General features: G+C 41.6%; 1 protein-coding gene across 1 annotated transcript; it reads right to left on the bottom strand.

The window, feature by feature from the left end:
* Positions 1–327: 327 nt before the first annotated feature.
* SUCLG1 (succinate-CoA ligase GDP/ADP-forming subunit alpha) lies at positions 328–15,243 on the bottom strand. Its single transcript, XM_037387477.1, has 9 exons — positions 15,110–15,243; positions 7,119–7,222; positions 6,135–6,251; positions 5,400–5,612; positions 5,254–5,311; positions 3,069–3,152; positions 2,274–2,425; positions 1,593–1,781; positions 328–584 (listed from the first exon to the last, which is right to left on the bottom strand). The coding sequence occupies exons 1-9, from the start codon at positions 15,159–15,161 to the stop codon at positions 558–560; spliced, it is 996 nt and encodes a 331-aa protein (XP_037243374.1). The 5' UTR covers positions 15,162–15,243; the 3' UTR covers positions 328–557.
* Between the last annotated feature and the right edge of the window lie 671 nt (positions 15,244–15,914).

The raw sequence follows: 15,914 nt of genomic DNA, 5'->3' as shown, positions 1-15,914 counted from the left end.
CAGCTCATAAGCCTTAAAAAAAAAGTCTGGACTTTAGGCATATCCAGCCACATGGATCAACAAGCAACCCCTTCAGATCCAGCAGCTTTGGTTTAACGGACGGAAACTTTGGCCTGCTGTTCAAACAAACATACTTGCCAGCAACTAACAAGTACGACTGGATTTTTTAAAAATAGAGCAAAGTGTGATATGTGCATAAAGTCAGTGCTTCGATCCTTAAAAGCATCTCTATAAGCAACTTTACCTTAAAAATGGGCAGTGCTTAAGTTACAAAATATTTTGTTTATGACATCTGAAGAAATAGCTCTGCTTCAGGAAGTCAAAAGATGAATCAGATTTCATAGTAGATTTATTAATTTGCTGGGATTTACAATGAGGCGATAATGTCTGAACCAAGGAGACATCAAAACAGGTTTAGCCAGGAGGTTTATGGCTTCCAAGTCAAATTCATAGACCAGTGTCAGTCATTTGGGCAACTGAAGATTAGCAGACAGAAGATAAGTGGAGGCCAGGTGCTGCACTGATGTTTTGAAGACAGTATTCCAAAGTGTCTTCTCTTACAGCAATTTCCTTTTCTCAAACTCCTGCAAACAGCACACAGACATTACCAGTGGGGAAAGAAAGAAAATGCTTCTATTACTATCTTATTTTAAATTACTTCATATTTATCTTAGCAAATCTGATTTTACTGGAATTAAAAATTAAAATATAAAATGCATAATATGTGTGCAAGTTAGAGGAAAGGAGAATAAGTATTCTCCCACCACACATTAAGAAACCAGCTATGAAAACCCAGTAGTGCTAAACTGCAGTCAGTGCACTGCTCTCAGATCGTGATGCTGTCAAGGAACCACTGGCTCCCAGGCACAGCATAACGGGCTTGAAAAACAGTAATTCTGCAAAAGAACTGCAGTAGAATCCTTACAGTAACTGACTCAAGCCAGGCAAGCAATGAAGTAAAGATTTTCATTTTAGTAAAGGAAAAAATGTAACAGAAGAAAGGAAGAATCCCACAGCAGCCCGTGAGGACGCTATACTATACAGTTACCACAGGAAAAGAAAAAATTACCTAGCACAGCTGAATTACACATTTCCTATAGCTGTGAAGCAATGCCTTTTTCTGTATAAGAATTAAGAAAAATGCAAATGATCCTAGTTCATACAGAAGTTTTTCAGCTGTATGCATTCAACCACAATTACAAATTAGTACTTAAAATACAGACCTGTATGCCAAGTCTCTCCTTCCTCAAATACCCTAGTTTCAAAGAATGTTTCCATATTTTAAATTAGTCCAGATCCTTTGCATCCAGAAAACACAATTCAATATATTGCTACACTTCAAAGCAAAATGTAGCCTCTTCTCTATTTTGTTGTGTTTACTTTTCTATAAGGGCAACATCCATAACACTACATGCACATAATTATCTAAGTAGTAACTGCAGCGTGTTCAGTCAAGAGAGTTCTTGTTCTTGTGTTTAACCAAGTTCAAAGCAACAGAGTATCTGGGAAAGAGATGTACTCCCAGCTCATATTCCCTCAAAAGTAACTTCTTGCTCTGGATGAGTATATATACCAATATCTGAGCCACCAACCTTGTAGATGGTGCTACCTAGCTGAGCAGGAGACATGCTGACAACAACACCTGCACTCTGAAGAGCTGCTATCTTCTCTTTAGCTCCACCCTTTCCCCCAGCAATGATTGCTCCAGCATGACCCATCCGCCTGCCTGGAGGAGCGGTCAGACCAGCTATGAATGACACTACCGGCTTGGCATTTGGACCCTGTGAAGAAAGAAAAGATACTGGGTTACACCGGGGAGGGGGTGAGATGAAAGGTAATTCCAGTTGGCAGATTTTTTATTGGTTTTGTTTTGGTTTGTAAGTATCAACTAGCCAGGCAAAGTTATTAAAAAGCTAGAAACCTCAGACAACATAGAACCAAGAATCTGAAGTGTGGAATGCTTCTCTTCCTGATAATCATCATAAACCAGAAGCAATCAAAAACTCAAACATCTCTCCACAGAGTCATGTATATTACAAAACCCAGAATGCTCACTACAAATACCATTACAGGACTAAAAATCTAAAGTTGACACTGCTGTCCAGTTAGATTTAATCTGGATAAAGCTCCTAATTTCAACTCTTTAATCAAAATATGACTGTTTGGGGTTTTTGGCCAATAGAGATTGGAGACTGAACTGAGTTTTGCTTGACAGGGCAAAAAGAAGATGGCTAACTACCAAGATGTCTGGAAGCAAACTGTTTAAGACTTACAGTATTATTTTCCTTCAAAAATGCTGCTGCATCTTCTTCAGCATTTCCTCCAATTTCCCCAATCAATATGATCCCCTCAGTGTGAGGATCCTTCAGAAAAACATCAAGGCAGTCAATAAAATTAGTCCCATTGAAGGGATCACCTCCAATCCCTGAAAAAAATTAAAACCACAAGAAAAAAAAAAAAAAAGAAGACTAACTCAAGATAATGATATTGCTTTTATGACAAATGTTTCAAAGTAAAGTTCAGCATGAAGAATATTCCTAAAGGCTCATAAGATGGGGTAGCTCTGAAGGCTCTTCCCAAATTAGTGTGCCAAACTTCTGCTCTGAATATCTCACCCACAATTTACAGAAACCTCTGGTATCTGAATAATACTATAAGCAAAATATTATGCATTATACAGAGGCTCTGTATAAGACACAGCAGAACCAACACCCCAGCTCCAGAATTTTGCTGAAAGAAAACTGAACCTACTTAACATACCCAACTAAATGCCTAAAAACACCCTGTCCCTTCATAATATTAAATTTTTGGGGAAAATCTGTTTCCAAATTGACATTATATTTGCTAGCAGTTCTCTGTTCAAAGTTGGGTTTTGGCTTTTATTAATCTGATGTGGAAATTGCAATAGGGAAGGGTTATATTCTTCACAGCACATAGGGATCTCATTTCTCAACATAATTGCCATTCAGCAATTTCTATGCTTGCAAAAAGAAATTACTTGGGGTTTCTTCTTGTAAAGAAAAAATAGATTAGTCTAGGTGCAACAGGCTGTTTCTGAGGAAACCTACCGATGCAGAGAGATTGCCCCAATCCAACTTGCGTTGTCTGATGAACAGCTTCGTATGTCAGGGTGCCAGATCTTGACACAATACCTTCAGGAAAGAAAAGGAGATAAACTTAACACTAACACACCTAAGCACATGACTACAGGCAGCTGGTCTTATATTCATGAAAATCACCTTAACAAACTGAAACATGAGATGCCAGGTTTTTCAGCTATCCTTACCACGACATGAAAACTTTCTATAAGGTTCTATCTGTACTATTTCTTGGTTGGCATCTTTTGACACTGAATTGTCAACAGACTAAACCTTCCCAGAAAGTCACTACTACGGTTTTTTGCTGCTGCAGCTCACTGCTCTACAGTACATACTCAGCATTTACATTACCATATTATAAGAGACCACGACCCTAGTTTTAAATTGAGGACCAAAGGTAATACAGGGCCTAGATCAGGGACAAAGATATTTGCATGGATTTTGTTCATTCTTCCAAGTCAAGACTTCTGTTAATACTATAAGGAGGGAAAGGTTTCCAGGAAAAACAGACATCACCTTCCATCTACTTCAAGCCACCTAACAAGGAATATAATAAGTATATTGCATGAACAGTGGAAAAAATACACCACTAGACTAACAACATTAGTTTTCTCAACTGTTCACACTGTTGGACAGCTCAGGTATCTATTAGCAAAGGTTCTTCTCCTACTATGCTTGCAAAGGGCTTCCTGCTTACTATTAAGATCAGATTGCCTCAGAGAAGCTACAGATAAAGGTCCAAAGATTGTGGCTATTTTTATAGCTTGCATCCCAAAATTATCAAATGATTCTTGGATGCCTCACAGTAATACAAAGCTGGGGTGCGTATCACCAAAGGTCATAGTGTTAGACAAAGCCCAGTGGATGGCAAAGTTACATTTTTGTTCCCTGATCCTTGGATCACCATTGAAAGTGTTTCCAGCAGTGGTTAGGCAACTGCATTCAGGATTTAAAATACTCTTTTGCACTTCATGTGCCTTGCATTCAGGTTCTTATATCTTGTGACTACAAGACATTTCTTGTAGGTATTTAGAAAATCTTCACAGAACTTTGATTAAGAAGGGAGCTCAGGGCAACATCAATTGATGTTACATTTTACAGTTCTAGAGCAATGTCTTCATGGTATCTACAAAGGGCATAATTGCAGTCATCTGATTTTTCAATTCCAGGTTTATAGGTGCTTCTGAAAGCTGGAGGTGTAACACCAGTGTTAACACATCTTCCAGCATTCACTAGGTACAACTTACTCTCAAGTCAGAAGTAGCAAAGTAGCAGAGAGAGCTTCTTGTGTTAGATGAATGATGTAGACTCAGTGCAGTTTAAAAGCACTGAACCAGTTTCCCCACAGTAAAATACGCCTTTTGTAAAAAAAAAATCGTCATGTTGCAAAAGGCACTGTGCTCAAGTTGAACTGGTTACCCCGATGACAGATAGCAGCAGCATGTGCTGTCTACAACAATGTTTCTGAAGCTCTATTTAAGTACAAATGCATATTTGGGAAGAATTTCCTTTATAGTTCCTAAACAGCATTATTTCAAAAACAATGAAGTTGATATTTCTATGGTTTAGAACAAGGAACTAACAGAAGTCAGGACAAGAGACTTGCATGCAAATGGGGGTGTGTGCATACCATATGATTACGAACAAGTCACTGCCTTTCTGACCATGATTCCACTGCCTGAGAAGTGAGTATATTTGTCACTTCTACTTGCCGTGGTATAGTCGTCTAAATTATCATGTTATAAACCTGCCTGTAATCTCTTCTCTTTGCTGTAATACTGAACTCACTACAGGCGCAGGATCCCAGTCCTCAGGAGCCAGGCCGTTGGAATGAATAGCACTGGAGAGCTCAGTGCTCTCAGATCCCAAGGTAAACAGAGGTATCCTCAAAGGAGAGTGTTAAGGAAACTAAGTCAACCACATAACCTAAGGAAATTTCCAAATGCTTTGCCTCTACCATCTGTACTCAGTGCCTGCAATGGTAGACTGACTGATTTTTGCCTTCAGGATTGATAATGGCAAAGCACTTATAAACTGAAGGACAGAGCTGTTATACAGCATGTCAACTGTCTTCAGGACAGGATGTGACTAGCTTCATGAGTAAGAACACTACAGCATGAAACTTTAGATGATGCATAAATATTCAAAAACTCACCAATTCTTCCCTTCTTGTGAATGTGGCCAGGCATGATACCAATTTTACATTCTCCAGGCTAAGAAAAGAGTGGGAGAAGTCAGATGGAACATTCAGACCATCACTAAGAATGGTTCAGCCTTGGAGCAACTCCAGAAGTCACTTACATTGATGACTCCAGGGCAGTTTGGGCCCACTAGTCGAGTCTTATCCTGCCGAACTAGCCTGTGTTTAACCCGAACCATATCCTGCTGGGGAATACCTTCAGTAATGCATACAACTAAGGGCATTTCTGCATCGATTGCTTCATTGATTGCAGCAGCAGCAAATGGAGGAGGTACATATATAACAGTGGCAGAAGCACCAGTTTTTTCTTTGGCCTAAAATGGACACAAAAAAAGATAGCAAGTATTTAGTGAAGCCAAAAAGAATATTTGACAACTAGTCATCTAAAATATGTCCATTCACAGGCATAAATTAAGTAAATGGATATGTATTAATTTACTATAATCAAAGCAGTTGTGAAATTCACTGAAGATGGGACACACACAGCACAACTAGGGAACTGAGAACTAACCACTGTCTGGAAAGGATCTGCCCCATGAACACCATCATCAATACCCTTAGATAACAGTTTGCTAAAAATTCATCATACACACCAGAATCAATCACAAACTAGTTGCATGCATAAAGTAAGTGCATCCAGACTCTGTGAACTTCACAGTGGAAGCAAAGCTCATGCTTGATCACACTGAATGCTCCCTCTTTTACAAGGCTTCTATTTCAGTCCTTGCATAGTGACATGCATGGCTCAAATGCTTGCCTCTCCAGTGTGAGCAATGAATTAAGGAGCCCTTCAGCAGCTTTAAATTGTCAGCCCTCCAGTCACTGCTGCAAATTACCTCCTTCACAGAATTAAACACAGGCAGACCCAGATGAGTTTTTCCCCCTTTCCCTGGAGAAATTCCTCCAACTAGATTGGTGCCATAGTCCAACGCCTGCTGGCTGTGAAAGGTGCCCTACGAAAGAGAAAATAAGTAAAGTCAAAAAGCGTGTAATAGCAAATAAAATGAACCAAAAAAGTTGATGCTATCTATAATTCCATGGGCAATTTATGGCACTTAAATTTACAATGAGAAGGGAAGTTTTCACTACAGATATTTAATCAGCTATTTTGAAGAATGCATCAATGTATTTTAAATGCATTCAGAATATGCTATGCTGCTTCTTTTAAATCAGAGCGCTGTTGTTGCTCACTAAAGAGTATTTTGTTGTGTGTTGCTAATACACCTGCAGACATAGCAGCCACATTTTGTGTTCCACATCAAGTCTGGCAGATGACAAACACTATAATGAAATATGAGAAATTAGCATTCTCATCCAAGACTAGCTGATAGTTCTAGCAAAAGTAGTCTTCTCTTGCAAATGTGTAAAAGAGCAGATGTGAAAAAATTATCAAATATCCCGAAATAAAAACAGAAATTTAATTCATAGGCATTACCATTCAAAGGCATTTCTATAAAAGGCACTTCTGAAATGGTGAGGGGTTTGTAGCTTTTTGCATATCTCCCTTTACGAAGTATATATATACACAATAAACAGGCTTAAGAACAAAATGAAGGACAAAAATTAAAAGTAACATAAGAGATAACTCAAAACCAAGTTTTAATCTTGGGCAGAAGTGGAAAATAAAATATCTAGTCTACTGAATTTAAGGGGGGGAGGGGGCGGGGAGAGGAAAAAAAAAAAAGAAGGAAAAAAAACAAAAACCAAAATTACTTTCCTGATCACAAAGTTAGTATAAAATCCCTTTTATACATTATTACATTTTTTGGTCAACTAAGCTGAACTGAAAGGGTGATAGAAGAAGTAGTTCATATACATACCTGTTTGCCTGTAAAACCTTGACAGATAACCTTTGTACTTTTGCTAATATACAGATTTTTCCTTGATGCCGAGTAGGAGCAGTGTCGTACTCCATTCTGTTGCACTAGAGAAAAAAAGACAGCGCAAACTATTAATCCACTGTTAGACTCTAAGTCAAAAAACATCCTGCCAAGTAAACGCATATATGTTTATCCTTATAGCAAAAGATTTATTGATCCAGCAGCTCATGTTTTCAAAAGCAGCTCTAAAAACTGTATTCAGTACTTGTCATTCTAAGATATACAACACCTGTAGTTCACTATCATTGCAATTACTGGGTTTGCTAGGAATCAGGATAGTTATTTCTCATATTGAGTACTCAACATCAGAATTCCTCACACAGACAGAAACAACATCTTAACTATTTTCATTTGCAAATGAACAGTGCCTGTAGTCTAAGAACTTCTGCAAAGCGACAAAGCAGAACTAAAATCCTGATATCCCAGAGGCTGTTACAACATAGGTACTTTGTTTTACCTCCTGAACACAGCACAGTCCATACTGGACAGTGAGATACTGAAGAAGTCGAGGGTCCCTCAGCCCGGGTGAAACCTAATGCCAAGCAAGACATACAGCAGCAGACCTTTTGCCAACAGATTCCTAGCTACGGGAGCCTAGGCATCACTGCTTGAAATGCACTTAGGCTTGTGAGGAAACATAGCTCTCCAGATATTCCACTAGAATGATTTTCAATTTAGTTCTCACAACTCTGGTACTGAAAAAACAACATAACACTAAAGAACAGCAGCACAGTACACGCTGGTATCAAAAAGACAAGGAGAATGACTGCATCTCTGCTGAAGGAAAAGATGTGTTGACATCAAATGATTAAAAATGAAATGCACAGAATGTTACCATGAAAGAGAGCTTGAGATAAGGAGGAAAAAGAGGTCTTCTGGTATAAAACGGATGCACACATTGCCTATATTCATTGTGTCATATGCTTTTTCAAATAGCAGAGCTCTGAGGGGATCAGAAGCAATTTATTCCCTGCAAGTGTTTTAGATAAAATCCCTATTTTGTACTTGGAGTGAACATGGGAGGGTACAATCCTAATACAGATACTGACACCAGCATGTAATTACATACCTCTTCAGCTCTTTGAAAACTTTACCACTTAAGATTTGAGGAAGTGAAAAGTTAAGCTGAAATAAAAATAAGAGATTCTGAATCATGGTCCCTGGATTGTTCATAGTCACTCAGGCATGCCTGAACAAGGGAGGGATTGGTGGGGTTCTTCCCTATTTTTAAGAAGGAAGTAAAACCTATAATGGGGAAAAAAGGAAAAAGGTATTCTTCAATATAAACTGCTAATGCACAGAATTTATTAAGATGCATTATTAACATCTTGTAATAACACAATTTCTATCAGGTAGTTAAAAAGTGCAGAAAATTTAAGAACCCGGTATATACACATTTCTATCACAGAGCTACATAGGACTCTTCCACAAGTACTTTTGCCAACTAAGTTTTAGTGATACACTGCTTTTATGCTTTACTTCTATTCAAGGAAAGTGAGAAGGAAAATAAAACCATGTCAGAAGAAACCCATAGACATTAGTGCTATTGCTAAATCTGAAGTCCTTACTCCGTTTTTAAAAAGTGCTGACAGAAACAACTGAATTCCAACCACCTCCTGCTGTTCTCTGAGGAGCTGTGGCAGCACAAGCATCTGAAGATGCTTCAGACTAACATAAAGTAAAATTCAACTAAATTTTAAAGAGAAACGTGCAGACTAGCATGTAGTTAACTTGTACTAAAAGTGGTAAAAATGCATGTCAGCTTACTGACCTGCAGGGTTTTAAGCTACATCACACCTTTATCCACATATACCGTTACAAACTTGTTGCACCAAGACGACATACAAAGCTGTAATGGACAAAAGTCTGAAGTAAAGATTTAATGAGTAGGGTTACGTGGCTGTCTGTGGAAGGGTAGAGAAAAGTCTTGCTGTTCAATGCCACAGCTACAGAAGACAGCACAGTATGGTCTTCATACTCGGCCAGCAGCTTAGCCTTCCTAGGCCAGGCTGCAACACGCTGCGCGCTGCATCTGTACTGCAACACCAAGTCACTGAAGCGCGTGACTGCCAAACAGCAGCCTGCCTCTAAAGGGGACAAAATAAGCAAAGAAACAGCTGGCCTGCTGGTTAGGAGAGCAGGGCATCCATCTACCCCATCTCAGCCATTCAGGCAATCCCTGCTGGGCATGGTAAAACCCAGCCCTGAAGAGAGCAGAGGATGATCCCCCTGTCACAGTCATGACACACCACGGACGATGCCTCATGGAGAACGGTCTGGGCTTCCAGGAGTACGGGAGTGCATGTTTTGAAAGCCCTCTGACAGGCCTGCAAGGGCAAAGAATAATCGGGCAACACTAATTCAAACCTAAGTTTTACATGTATTGTCTGTGCTACAACACTGACAAATCCACCTGCAAAACAAGAGAGGACTGCTTGCCAGGGACAGAGTGCGCACTCCGTAATTCCAGTATTTGGGGGCAGTGGGGGGAAGGCTTTGACAAGTAGTCACTCCTTTTTCTGTATCATAAAAGCAGTTCCACAGTCCCAGTTCAGCTGCCTGTTCCATATCTATTTTCAGATACTTATAACCTTGCAGAAAAGTGGTTTTGAAAGCTTAAATCTGTCAATTCTCCGTTTTGAGAAGACTATATAAATATATTTTTCAAGGATAAGAAGCTTTTGAGCATTTTCCAAGCTATCAAAGTACTCAAAAAAAATTTAAAAAAAAATCAGGCACTGATAACTAAAAGACAGCTTAAATTCTAAGCTTTGTATGGATTTACTCTGGAAAACTATATGTCCTACTTACATTACTGAAGAGCCTTGGTTCACAGAAAATACAGCTGGTTCAAAAAAGCCTGGCTATAGGCTTGAGCTACTTGGTGTCTTCAGAGACAGGCAGCTTAGCATTGGTAGATGTCTGGTGAGCGATAGATTTTTTTAAGAAATTTAAAAAAAAAAAAAAAATCATAAAAATCACCTTCCACTTCCTGGGCTGGATGAGTCTGAGTTTGCAGGGGATTTTAAGCTCACACGATCCAGCTCTGTATCACAGGCCGGTCTGAAGCAGAAAAGTCTGCCCCAGTTATCAGCACAGAAGGAGCAGCAGGGGCATCGGTCAAGATGAGATTCTGCTGTATGTAGCACAAACAGCAAGTCCAGGGTGCAAACAGCTGGCAATTTAAATAGTTAAGATAGATACAAGATCTCTTCAGCCATGAACCAGTAAAAGCCAAGCTCATTGGTGATGCTATTTTAATGCACACGTCTAAATTACAGGCCAAGTTACAAAGGTGCAGGCTTCAGAAGAAGTCCTACAGCATAAGGACAAGTCTTATCAAATCCAAATCTGTCCAAAAGCACAGTGGAAATGCTGTATTTTTGTCAATTCAATTTGTCAAATCAGAGTTCTATGATAACATTACTGTGTCCAACAAAGGCCTGTAATAGACCTTTAGAAAAGAATAGTAAAAATAAGAAACCAGATAATTTTTCCCAGCTAATCCTTTCATTTCTGCCTCATCCCTATTCTGTTTTGCATAGTTTGTGGTCTTAAAAAAAAAAAAAAAAAAAAAGATTATAACAAGATGCATTTATTTTGGCTTTCCAGTACTTTAACTCTACATAGCTAAAAAGACATGTACTGTGGCGAGAACCTACTTTAGTCCATTGTACATTGTACAATCAAGTAGTTATGAAAAGCGGTCAAATACCAAACCCCTGCTGTCCCAGCACAGCTTTAAAAAGCGAGATCTAAATTTGACAAAGGGGAATAAGCCTGTGTTTAAAGCCTGTATACTGTTGTTTCACAGTAAAGAAACCTTACTACAAACTAAGGGACAGAGCTACTTCCAGCACACACACTGCTGGTAGTGACCCTCACATTTCCAGGGCACAAGGCCCCGGCCGAGCCCAGAACTCACTGCAGTTCAAGAAACATGAAAAAACAGCTACCTTCACTTCTTAAAATAAAACCCACAATCGTAGCCTCAAGCATCACCTTCAGCTCATTTATGTTTTACAGTTAACAAGCCTTTCTAGAAAAACGCCCTATTATTTATCACAAAGTCCCAACATGAATTTACACGTGTTAAAAAGAAAACTGACCCATTTGCAAGGTATTTTAAAGCACACATGGAATGTAAATACTGTTTACACTGAGCTGCTCAAGGAGTGCCTTAAAGCAATACTTCCCAAGCACAGATTCCATTTAAAACCATACAACCCAAGCTATATTTCATAGAATCATTGAATACTTTGGATTGGAAGGAACTTTTAAAGGTCATCTAGTCCAACTCCCAGTTGTGTTGTGCAAGCCAGCTGACAGTACAGATACCAAGGGCTAAATTTCTTCCTCATTCAAACCATACAAAGCTGAAAAATTGTTATTTTCAGGTCTGCTTGCAAGATTTCCTAGAGCTACAGACAGGTATGCAATCTAAGTGCCTCCCTGTTACCCACATTTATCCCAGACAAAAAAAAAAGTTTGGAAGCCAAGGTAGCATCCGAGGGTACTCATAAAATGAGCACAATATAAAACCAAGGTGAAACAGCGCAGAAGGACCTGAGCAGATAGTTTTCAGTCTTCTGGCAATGGAGGTAATAAGTGAAATTCTTCCCCTATTAGTCCTTGAAATAGCCAAAGAACTTAAGAGATGAAGAAAGATATTCCTTTTCCTTTCTGTTACCTATGTAAGGAAGGAAGAAAGCCTTAGAAATCACATGGGAAATGGGAACAAATGTGAAAAATGGAGGCTAGTCCAGGGGAAACTCGGGGAAGGACTGAGGTACAAAAAGCACTACTTTAAATGCTAAGGTTTTTTTTTCCACACACATCCTACACCCCACCTTATTTTCCATCAGTTACAGACCTTCAATTTGTTTCTGAGAAATCCTTTCAGTATTTTGTACATATTTAATTTGCATTTTTCACAACTATCAGTTTCCTCTGCCTGCAAATGCATGGCCTGGAGATGACAGAACAGAAACAGTTCTGGACAGCTTCTTACATGGCAGAAGAGTATAAACATTTAAAAAAAAGTTTGTCAAGGACCAAAGTGCTGCAGCAAATTTCAGCATTTACTGACTAGAAGTTTGATATGAACAAGAATATTCCACACACAGTTTCCATCCTAGTTCTTTATTAGGTTTTAGTCTTCATTATCAGGCCATATGTATATATATTCACACACACGGTTCTGTCTGGATAATTCTCTCCCCTCCCCAAACCCATCTACAGAATCCACCCTTCAAGATATCAGTTACATTAGTAGAAGATGATTCTTACTGACAAAGAAGTTTTCATGCTATTGAGAGATTGATCAAAATACCATATTCTTTGATGAAGAGGATTACGTATGTGCACAGAGAATTTCTAGGTATCAGTCCCCAGCCTCTCTTCTCTCACCCTTCCCTTGCCAAATTCCTGTTAATTATGGAAACCCAATCTAGGAACATGGCATAGGAGTTGAGGAATTAAGTAAATTTATCAGGCTGTAAAGGACAGATGCAATGACTACGCTACACCTACCACTCTAAAACTAGGACTAATGGGAAATTATATTCAGAAACATTTCAGTCCTTCCAACACACCTCTTTCCTAACCAAAAATCCCTGCTCATTGCGGTGGACGCAGGGGCCCATGGGAGACACAATGGCATTTGAAACAAAAGCTTTCTCCCAAATTTATGAAGCTAAAACAAAGTAAAGCATCTCAGTGAAACTGCAGGCCTTTGAGGAAACATGCATGTACTTCTCAGCACAGATCAATTATTTCTTGTAAGTCAACAAACTTTTCCCAGTGTATACACTCCACTAAGAATGTGTGCCACTTAAGTTTTGTGAGCTTTCCTCCCTCCACACTGCTGACATAAAAACAATTACTGAATTCTTCAGTTTGGATTGTTATTTCTGCAGCAATTCTTTGCCAGGATTATTCATGTAATTTACTGTAATCTTTTAACCTAAGAGCTCTCCAAAGCCTTCTAACATGCCTAGAACATAAAATCCCTAACGCTGACTCTCCGACCACAATTAAGGTACCTGCAAAGGCTCTCTTCAAAGTGCAGTACAGACCAGCATAGGTCTTCCTTGACTCTGTCCATATATAAACAGTGCTTAGAGTGCCCTTTGAGCAAGCACTTGCCACTCATTGACATATTTCATACCATGTTTTCACAACTGCCTGAAATGAACCTTGCAGATACACCCCTTGCATATTCGCTTCAGCAATGCACCAACAAATAGATATTGCATCTCTTCTGCAACAGAACACACTAGAAACTCGTGAATTCAAATCGCTGAGAAGCAGATGTTAATGAATTGTTACTGAAAATGTACGTACAAAGTTCAAATCTAATGTTTCAGCAGTCTTTTAACATCATGCAGAGTATCAAGGTTTCCAATGAAGGACTACTTCATCTTGCAGGAGTTTCTTTAAAAGGCTTCATGAACTGCTGCAAACAGAACACTTCTTGAGCCACTGTTCTGCAAACATAACACTTGAGCCCCTCCAACTCTCAAAATGACTCTAAGCACTCTTCCCTGAGTCCCTTACTACTACTTGTTAAGGGAACAATGTGGATTTTTAACACATAAAACTGCACCCAAGAGTAGTTTTGCTGCAAGTATAAATTAAGCTAAATTGGAGGTGCTACACTCCTATTCATTCCCCTCCATCAGAACTAATTCTCATTGGACCCAGGGGAGCCAATTCAAAGAACTGAACTGGCAGAAATTAACAGCACAGTAAGAAATACAGTTTTCTGCTTCTGCTCATGGAAGACAAGAGGTAGGAATGGATACCTGAGGGGATGGTAGGTATGCCACAGGAACAGCTCAGACCAGTGTAAAATTTGGGATCATGTCACTAAACCCTGACCTACAAGTTGGCACCACGCTGACACAAAGGAACTTTGCATGCATTGAAATGAGGTAAGTTTAAGTTTGTCCATTCATTCTCAGCTGCAAGAACCAAGATTAATGTATCGATTCCTCAGTTTGGATTGCAAGAAACTGCTCTTGTGCCTAGATGTACCCATGCTGATTTCAGTAAAGCATTAACTGCACAAAAAAAGCACATGGAACAAAAAAACAAAAGGCATTTTATTGTGAACTTCGGAACAACAACAATTATAAAAACTTCCAAACTTAAGTATTAGTCTCAGACTGCTTATGTTCTCCACAATTAGAGGCCAAAAATCTTATTCTTGACAATAAAAACAGCTTTACCAGCTTGTGTTGACATCACAAGATAGTTCAGGGGCCTCCAGAGGTCTCTAAACCAAACCACCACTCAGAGTAGATGCAACTCCATCAGCTTCCTCTGGTGCTCGTCTGATTCTTAGTATTTCCAGGGATGTAAGGAGAGAACAGCGTCTCTGGGTCCCCACACCTGCGGCTGACCATGCTCATCGCACAAACTCTTCCCGACTTTTAAACGCAGCTTTCCCGGCAGCCACTCGTGCCCCCTGCTCTGTACTGCCGCACACCCCGCCCAGAGCTACCCCCACTCTCCCTCCAACCAACGCTGCGCGGGGGCGGCAGCCGGCGCCCGAGAGCGGCACCCTGAGCGCCCTCGGGCCTTCTGCATTCAGCCGGAGCCGCCCCAGCTCCGCCAGCCGCACCTCGCCAGCGGCCGCGGCCCGGGAAAGCGCCTTGCAGGCCGCGCCCAGCGGCATGGCGGTACCCCCGGGGACAGGTGGGTCGCTCTCCCGCCCCCGGTGACCTTGCCCCGCCGCAGGCCCGGCCCCAGCCCCTTCCCCTCCCGCGGCGGGCGGAAGAGGCCGGGCGGTGGGCCCCCCCTCAGGCCCCGCGGCCTACTGCGGAGGGACGGCGAGGGGAGAGCGGGCCGCGGCGCTGAGCGGTTGCCAGGCAGCGGGGAGGGCCCCGCGGCCCGGCGCGGCGGGATGCCGGCGGCTCGGTACTCACGGCGGAGGAAGCGGCCCAGGAGGCGGGCGGCGGCGCGGCTGCAGTGAGACATCGTCCCCTTCGGCAATGACACCGGCCGGCCGGGCGGGCGGGCGGGCGGCCCTGCGCGGCGCCTGAGCACTGCCCACCCCGGCGTGGATCCGGGCAGCCCCACGCGCCCATTGGCTCAGCGCCGAGGGCCCCTGCGGGGGTAGCCAATCAGGGGCGAGCCGGAGGTGCGGGACGGGAAGAGGCTGCGCGGGGCATTGTGGGGGCGGTAGGCCGCGGTGGCCTGAGCGGGGCGGGCGGGTGGCAGGGCCGAGCTGTGACAGCCCTGCTGTGACCTGCCTGCTACGACAGGGCTGCTGTCACAGCTGGCGGCGCCGCGGCGGGGGGAGAGGCTGGCAGCCAGCCCCCATAGCTCCTAGCTTGTGCTACATCCAGGCCAAACCAGTTTTTGATGGCTGCGTGCTGTGGCTCCCCGTTAAAAGCCACCCTGGAGCGGGAGTAGGTTGGCAGTAAAGTATTGGAGAAGCATTTCCAAACACGCCAAAGGAGTTGGCAAATGGCAAGGCTTCATGGTGTGCTGAGGTGGTGGGGGCCTGCAAATGCCAAAAAACCTCACATTTTGTCAGGGGAAGGTGGTGGGGTTTAGTTAGTATCCAATACATAAGCCCGCATACAAGTTAATTGCTTGATCAAATGAAATATATTACCTCTCTTAAACTAAAAGGGGGTAGATTTAGACTAGGTAACAAGGAAGAAATTTTCTGTGATGAGAGTGGTGAAACGCTGGGCCAGGTTGCCCAGAGAGGTGGTGGATGAC

Source organism: Falco rusticolus, chromosome 1 (genome assembly GCF_015220075.1).
Source record: "Falco rusticolus isolate bFalRus1 chromosome 1, bFalRus1.pri, whole genome shotgun sequence".
Lineage (NCBI taxonomy): Eukaryota > Metazoa > Chordata > Aves > Falconiformes > Falconidae > Falco > Falco rusticolus.
Note: the sequence above shows the minus strand (reverse complement) of the source record. Positions and strands in the feature narration are given on the sequence as shown.

Coding starts and splice junctions, on each gene's coding strand:
- SUCLG1 (XM_037387477.1), bottom strand. CDS start 15,161: ATGTCTCACTGCAGCCGCGCCGCCGCCCGCCTCCTGGGCCGCTTCCTC. Junction 5,613..6,134: donor TGTTTAATTCTGTGAAGGAG/GTAATTTGCAGC, acceptor TGTCCATTTTAG/GCCAAAGAAAAAACTGGTGC. Junction 585..1,592: donor TAGGTAGCACCATCTACAAG/GTTGGTGGCTCA, acceptor TGCTGTTTGCAG/GAGTTTGAGAAAAGGAAATT.